This window comes from Phyllobates terribilis, unplaced genomic scaffold (genome assembly GCF_046119375.1).
Source record: "Phyllobates terribilis strain yellow unplaced genomic scaffold, ASM4611937v1 Scaffold_11__3_contigs__length_659146591, whole genome shotgun sequence".
NCBI lineage: Eukaryota > Metazoa > Chordata > Amphibia > Anura > Dendrobatidae > Phyllobates > Phyllobates terribilis.
The window spans coordinates 106231095-106238763 of NW_027362771.1; the positions used below are offsets into that span (position 1 = coordinate 106231095).

The 7669-nt window shown below is 41.2% G+C and overlaps 1 protein-coding gene across 1 annotated transcript; it reads right to left on the minus strand.

Moving 5' to 3' along the window:
* Window positions 1–1122: 1122 nt before the first annotated feature.
* NHP2 (NHP2 ribonucleoprotein) lies at window positions 1123–7212 on the minus strand. The gene is made up of 4 exons (XM_073651397.1): window positions 6947–7212; window positions 5574–5643; window positions 4243–4348; window positions 1123–2942 (listed from the first exon to the last, which is right to left on the minus strand). Exons 1-4 carry the CDS (start codon window positions 7113–7115, stop codon window positions 2817–2819), a joined length of 471 nt encoding a protein of 156 aa, XP_073507498.1. The 5' UTR covers window positions 7116–7212; the 3' UTR covers window positions 1123–2816.
* Window positions 7213–7669: the final 457 nt, after the last annotated feature.

The window sequence follows — 7669 nt, forward strand, 5'->3', positions numbered from 1 at the left end:
ACTACATCAAATCCGCATGGCAACATTTTGGGTAATAAATTGGTGAAAGTGACTGTCTCTTGTCTTGATTTCTGCTTTTCAGGTATCCTTTTCTGGACTACTTCAGTTTTGTTGGATTACTTCAGACCTGCATGGATTTTTTTTTTTTTCAATAAATTGGTGAACAAGGGATAGTGTGGGAGAGTCTTTAGTCAAATAGAAAAAATACTGTGTGTGTTTTTATTTTTTGATTACTGGATTAATAATCTGGTGTCTGATTACCTCTCCATTACTAACCCCAGGGCCTGATGCAAGCTGTGATTTTTCACAAAACACAACTGTCATCAACCCCAACTACCATTAACCCGATTAGCCTGGAACGGTGGCAATCGGGAAGAGCCGGGCAAAGCGCCAGAATTGGTGCATCCAATGCTTCTATTTTTAGGCTGGGAAGGGCGCAATAACCATGGACTTTCCCAGCCTGATAATATAAGCCCACAGCTGTCTGCTTTACATTGGCTGGTTATTAAAAATAAGGGGGACCTCATATCGTTTTTTGCATTCATTTATTAGGTTAATCCATGTACAGTAAACTACACACACAGAACTAATTATATATCTCACAGATATCTACCTAGCTATCTATATCTTTGCATATGTAATAACATACCAAAGAGACAAAAACGCATTTGTCAAAAATGGGGCAAAGCCGCATACAAAAACGCAGGTGAGCTGAGGTGCAGGATTCATGAGAAATTCGGCTGCATGAAAGCTTGAACAAACACTGATTGCGAAAACCTAAAACCCTAAAAGTGGAATATTAGTCTGACAACATTGTTCCCAGCAGCGACCTAGGAGTTAGAGATGCATCCAGGTGTCTTCTCCATGCTGTTACTATTCCATTTGTGTGCGAATTCCATTGACCAATTTCCTACCCCCTTCCCCCACCCTAATTCTCCTGTTAGGGTCTTCTGAAAAAATACTCAAGTTTCACATCGACTTCCATTATACTCAGTCTCCTCTAAGCATCCGATCTGCTTGATTCGAGTACCGAGCATTTTAGTGCTCGCTCATCACTAGTAATAATATATGTAAATTACATAGGTACTTAGTTGACAGTATTTTGATTTATATAAAAAAAAAAAAAAAAAAAAAAAAAAAAAAGCATGAACACCACCCCACTGCGACAAGGGTCTCGCTCTGCCCCCATCTACATTGAGGTCTGATAAGGTGTTCCCAATCGGGACAGTCCTGTCGCGGTGGGTTGGCTTTTATTTATAGAATGTTCCAATAATTGTAGTTTATGTATGAATGTGTAACTTCCCTCCTGATAACATAAGAGAACAATACCTCATTCACTTCTAATGCTACTGCATTTTGAAGTCTGTATTATGGCTGCAAGCACTTGCCCAACGACAAACTAATAGCATGGGCCTGTGGGACTTGCAGACGCATAACGGCTGTTTTAGACTTAATGATCAATTTACAAAAGTACACATATCGAGCTGGTACTCTCAGTATTGCCATCCTTGAAATGCAACTCGCCTATTTGCAGGTGTTGTAGCTAATCCACATTGCACTTTACTTTGAAGCTCTGGTTAAGGATCTCGTGTATAAAATTGCTTTATAATGCTATTACCTTAACCTGGTCAGAGTTTCACTGAAGGGTCTTTGCATGATTTTTTTTTTTTTACAATAACCAAGTATGTTTATGGTTTCCTGATTATTACTGTGGTTGATTTATTTTGTGCAAGCACTTTAAAAGCCTCCCTCCTTTTTTATCTAATTACACAGGTCTGCAAGGGAAAAAAAATGGTTTGAAAAGTAAGAGGTGATTTTCATATACATTTGATCGCTGCATTCAGTAAAAATATCGGAAAAAAAATTCCATCACGTACAGTTTTCACAAACACTGACTCCATAGGCTTTTTCTTGCGCCATACTTTGTCCCCTTTGTGTGACCTTTGGTGGAGGATTTTGGTGTCATTAGATTGGTTAGAAATGAATGGACGCTGTGCTGTGATTGGCTGCTGTGGGAACAGAAGATTTTCTTGTCCCAACTTCCAAAGAGTATGGTGGTGTCCATAGCATCTCTTTCATTTTACCCCAGCAGTATAAGAAATAAAAGCTGTACAGTTATTGGTTGTTAGGGGCAGTAAAGACGGATTTTTGTTTTTAGTGACGATTCATAAGTGTGGCGCTGTCAATAGCAACCAATCAGGGCACAGCTTTCATTTTACCTCAGCAGTATAAATACTAAAAATGTCAGATACGCTTATACGTACAGGACTTCTAACTTCAAAAAAATCAGGTATACCTGAAAATATTACTGGTGCGACAGATATCATTTTAAAACGGCCAGATTTGCTTTAATGCACATGTAGCAGATATTAGTAAGCAGAAAATACATTTTAGTTACATGATAGAGGTGTAGAAAGTTAATCAGTTCAAGACTGCCCAACCAATACACAAGATTTTTTTAAACAAAATGTTATATTGAAATTTGCAGACAGATTAAAAAGTCACCATGTATCTACATAGAGGTCCCAATCAAGAACTACTAAAATATGATACTTACAAAAATATGTTAGAGAACTGAATTAAACAGTGGATAAAGAAAAAAATACAAAAACCTGCATGACTTTCAGACAGAAACAGAAGTCCAAATTACAGTGAAACCTCTCAGATGCCAATTAAATTTGCAGCAATATAAAATCTTCCATATAAAAAGGACGCAGGGGGAACTGAAAATCCAGCACAGAAAAAAAAAAAACTAGTCTAGATCAGGGTGGTCTTCTCTCCAATGCCGTGGTTTCAATGTATGTAATGCAAACATCTCACAGGGGTAAAGGAAGTGCTTGCACCTCCTCTAAACAGTCATTAAATGCATCTTCATAGTCGTCGTTAAATTTAATTAATATTACACAGGTTGGGCGCTTGGAGCCAGCAGCAGCACCTAGGGCCTGAGGGAAAGAAACACCATCAGCATTACATTCCTGTTGGCCATTTATGTTGTTTGCAGCAATTGTTTGCTCAGGACATTAACTAAACAGATTGAATAAAAGTACAACAATCACAACCAATAATATTCTTTATAGGAGTACATTTTTTTTTCCCTTCATAAAAAACACCCATCATCGCATGGCTAAACCGCAAAGGTCCTATAAAATCCACAGCTAATTACCAGGGCATTGAGGCATTTTGTTTTTGCCATGTTGTAAAAGTCATAACTTTCCAACCCCTTCCCTCACCCTCCTGACCAGGCTAAAATGGTTCACATCTGACCTGTGTCACTTTGTAGTAATAACTCTGGAATGCTTCTATATATCTCAGAGATTCTGAGATGTTTTTTTTTTTGTGTGACATGTTTTATATGTGAGTGGTAAATTTAGGCCGACAATTTGCGTTTATTGATTTTACATTTTTAAGGGCAAATGTGAAAACAACCCCATAATGTGTTACATAATTCCTCCTGAATGTGGCATTGCCCCATATGTGGCTGTACAGTACTGTTTGGCCACACGGCAGGGACTGAGAGGGAAAAACACTATCTGACAGCAGAAGTTCCAGCGTGAGAACTGTAAATGTCATTGCAGTGCCCAGCACATTGTGCTCAGCTTGTGCTTCTGAAGACAAGCACCCTGTAAATTCTCAAGTGGGCTCTCCAGCAACATTAATGCCAAACATGTGGCTGCCAACTACAGTCTAGACACATTGTGGGGTTCAGAGAGTAGGGGGGCATTTGAGCGATACCCATTTGATGTAGGGGGGGCTCCATCTGTTGACGGAGCTATACGATTGCTTGCTCCTTCATGCAGGCCGTAGTTTTTATTGGTACTATTATGAGGCAGGTATGAATTTTTCAGCTCTTCAAATTTTGGGGGCAAAAAGTGACTAAAACAGCTAATTTACTGGGCAGAATTAATAATGCTTTTTTTGTAATTTAGGTCATTATAGTGATCATGATTATGTATATTTTTTTGTATTTTTTCGCACAGAGTAGAATATAAGGAAATACAGTTTTCAAAAATATTTTAAAATAAATACTTTAATGGTTTTTTTTAGACCCACTAGGGAACTCAAATGCAATCATCTGGTATAGCACAACGAAATACTTCTGTGTCTCAGTGTGACATGCCTATCAGTCAAAAGTATAACACAGATGGCAGACCTGGGGGCCCCTTTATTAAGCCTCTCGCACCCTTCAACTGCATTGTAATAAATTAAAGTTAGTGACTGAAATTGTACATGTATTATACTCACAGATTTGGAAGGGACATATGCATATGGTATGCTGCGCTCTTCACACATGACAGGAACATGGCAATAAACTTCAATAGGAAGTGTGTCACCAGCAAGGACAACGATGCTACAGGAGAAAAAAAAACAAGACTATATTCAAATACTGTATAGACACAAAGCCTTACAAAACTTGAAAGGGGTTGTCCACTACTAGGACAACCGCTTCTTCAAGTAAATGTTTGGCCCTGATAAAATAAACCTATACTCACCTCCCGCGCCTGTGCCGTTCCCAAGATGTCAGTACTCGTGGTCCCGAGGCTGCAGTGCTACTGTTGCGCTGGCGTAATTGTCCCCGTCTTCAGACAAATCGAACATGAAGAGGCATTCCAGGCTGCAGCTGGTCTGACTTCCTCTCCATGTTCAATTTGACAGGAGGTGGGAGAGCTGATTGGGTGTCGGCATTACATGACAAAACAGCAGCATGGGAGCCCCGGGACCGCGAGTGTTGACACCTTTAGAAAGGCACAGGAGGAGAGTATAAGCTTTTTTATTTTATTGGGGCCAAGCATGGGGTATGACAAGGGGTTGTCCAAGTAGTATTTTAGTTACTCTATTCTACACATATACTACAGGAGGACAAACTTGGTCATGTGGGTTTTACTAGTCACCATGTGCATCAAGCATTGCTTTCCTTCAAACATTTAGTGGCCAGGTGCTTCTAACTAGTCCCCAATGCATTAAACTAGATATCGGCAGGTACCAACCGTGGCAACTATGTACTGCATGTAGCATCATTTCCAGAAAGTAGATCATAGCCAAAGCAATAAAGTGAGCACCATGTGCGCCTGGAGGAAGCCTGGCTGTGACTACACAGAGCATGCGGGGGTATTGCATGTGACTACTAAGAGTTGGAACAGTCATTAAACACCCAGCTGTTATGTGCCTGCATGAGAGCTGTATACACATGTCCTCTACTCAAGATCTGTGAAGGTGCCAGCAGAGGACATGTCTTCTGTCATGATCAGGGATGTGGAGTTGGTAAGCCAAACATCCAACTCCCTCATACATGGCTCATGTTTAAGTGATACATTTACTGTAGCACAGATTCATCTCAGCTAAAAGTCTAGACCCTTAGATCAGGAATAGGACATTTCATAACTTTCCCAAATTCTTATGAAAAAATATTCCCCACAAACTGCATTGAACTTCTGTACCCAATTTATTATATATTTTAGGAGTCGGAGTTGGTCCATTTATACCGTCGCTGATTAAGACTCCACGACTCCGACTAACTCCACAGCCCTGGTCATGATCCCTAGTATCTATATTCAGAAGTATATACATGCTCTTACCCCTTTTCTCCTTTATTTAAGAACTTCTGTACTTCCTTGACTCCTCTCCGGATATTCCTGTGTTTGGTAGCTATAAAGGAAGAAATAGTATAGATAAGTAAACAGATGCTATAAAATGCAAGCTACAGTCACACTTTAAGGAGTCTTTGCATTATCTGATAAAATCCACCAACAGTATCAATGACATCGCAACGGTAGAGGAATGATCTATGCATGTTGGGAGAATCACATATACACCATCTGCATGATACAAAATATAGAAACCAGAATGCCAACAATGTTGGATCATTTTCTACAATTGTCTATAAAACACGCAATTTTCAACCTGGTCCCTAGCTACATTTGTCAACGTTGGACTCTGAAATGGTAGCAAAAAACAAAACAAAAAAACCCATATAGAATTTTTCTAATGCATCCAAAATAAAAAAAAGTGTTAATAAAACCAATGTTTTGTGTCTCCACAGAATGAGGAAATCCCATTACCAGCACATAGACGCTTACGAGACATTAATTCTCACAGTCAAAGCTGTGCTGACACTATGCTGTTATTACCAAGACCAAGTGCTTTGTGTGAACAGAGACAGAATCTGGTCTGGCTGTACACGCATCGTTAAAAAAAAATAATCATCTGAGAGGCGGCTATGTACTGTTGCTCGGTGGGGGTCTGGAGGCCTACAATCATCTGTCAAAACAAGGCAGTGAAGTATTCATCTGCTCCAGGAGCCTCGAGCACAGAGCAGTGTACGGACTCAATAGTAAGTCTATGGGTTCATGCACTGCCAGAGGTATATAAATGCAGAGAAGTACTATTGATCCCATACACTGCTCTGTGCTTGCAGGTTCTACAGGAGCTGAACACTTTACAGAGGCTCTCACACACAATTGGCAGCATATAACTTCTAGAAATATATATATTTTTTAAATGACAGGTACCTTTTAATCTGTAGACCATTGCCAGTGATCTGGATATATGGGCTCATACATCCTAAACACGCCCTTGTAGGACTGAACCTGCTCCTCCTGATGTCCACACTTCTCTCCTAGCATTATGTCATTGGGATAGAGGGCACAGGGGAATATATTGGAGATGTCTGGGAGGAAGGTTTTAGCCCCTAGAATTAATGACTTTAAAAGATCTTTATAAAAGCTCTGGTCTCAAAAGTGCTTTTCCCATAAACAACAGGTAATGAAAATAACCCTTCAAACTACAGTCATGTCCAATCCAACCTCAGTAATGGCCGATCTACAGTTATTCCTACAAGTGTCAAAGCCCGAAAAGCCCCATTACACTTTCCAAATAAGATGAATAGCGCCCCCTATAGCTGGATATTAAATTGCAGTGCGGGCAGTTCATTGCCGCCGGCTGCACTCACCTTTCTTGATGCACTTGTACAGTCTCTTGGTGAGCTTCCTCCCCGCTAGCGGCTGCGCGATAGGGTTCAGGTTCTCCAGCTGCTCCTCGTACGTCCGCTCTGGCACCTCTGCAGCCTCCTCGGTCACCTCTTCTTCCTCCCTCCTCTCCTTCTTCACCTTTACCTTCATGCTGGTTCCGTACACTCCGCCGCACGTGTCTCACACTTCCACCTCACACGCTGTTTCCGGCTGTGCTACTTCCGGCTCTGAAGTGGGAGGGGGCCTGGACTGGACCATTCACCAATCTGGGGAGTTCAAGCCGGGATGAAAAGCTAAAGAAACCCCCCTAAAACAACATCGTGTGCAAAGAAGAAGCCTAACCATGCTGAGTCATGTAATGATAACGTCCCCCTAGCCCCGCTTATGTCTGGTGCACGTAGGACCCCTGCACAGCGGGTTGGTAGCTTCCTTCCCCCCCAGCAGCTATGAGTGGTACCATCCGCATGAGGGACAGGGAGCTCTCCTGCACAGTGCGGCTAGTGACTGCAGAACACACTGAGCGGTTGTATCAGGCACGTCATCTCTGATTGGTGTGGGCTGTGCAGGCGGTTTTTTATTTTGACATTTGCGGGTTTTCCTCCCTTCTTGCGTTTTCTATTTCTCCATCACACAGACACGGAGACTTGTTTTTACAGGGCGAGCTGTAGTTTTGATATTATTCATTTTACCATTCATTGTACTGG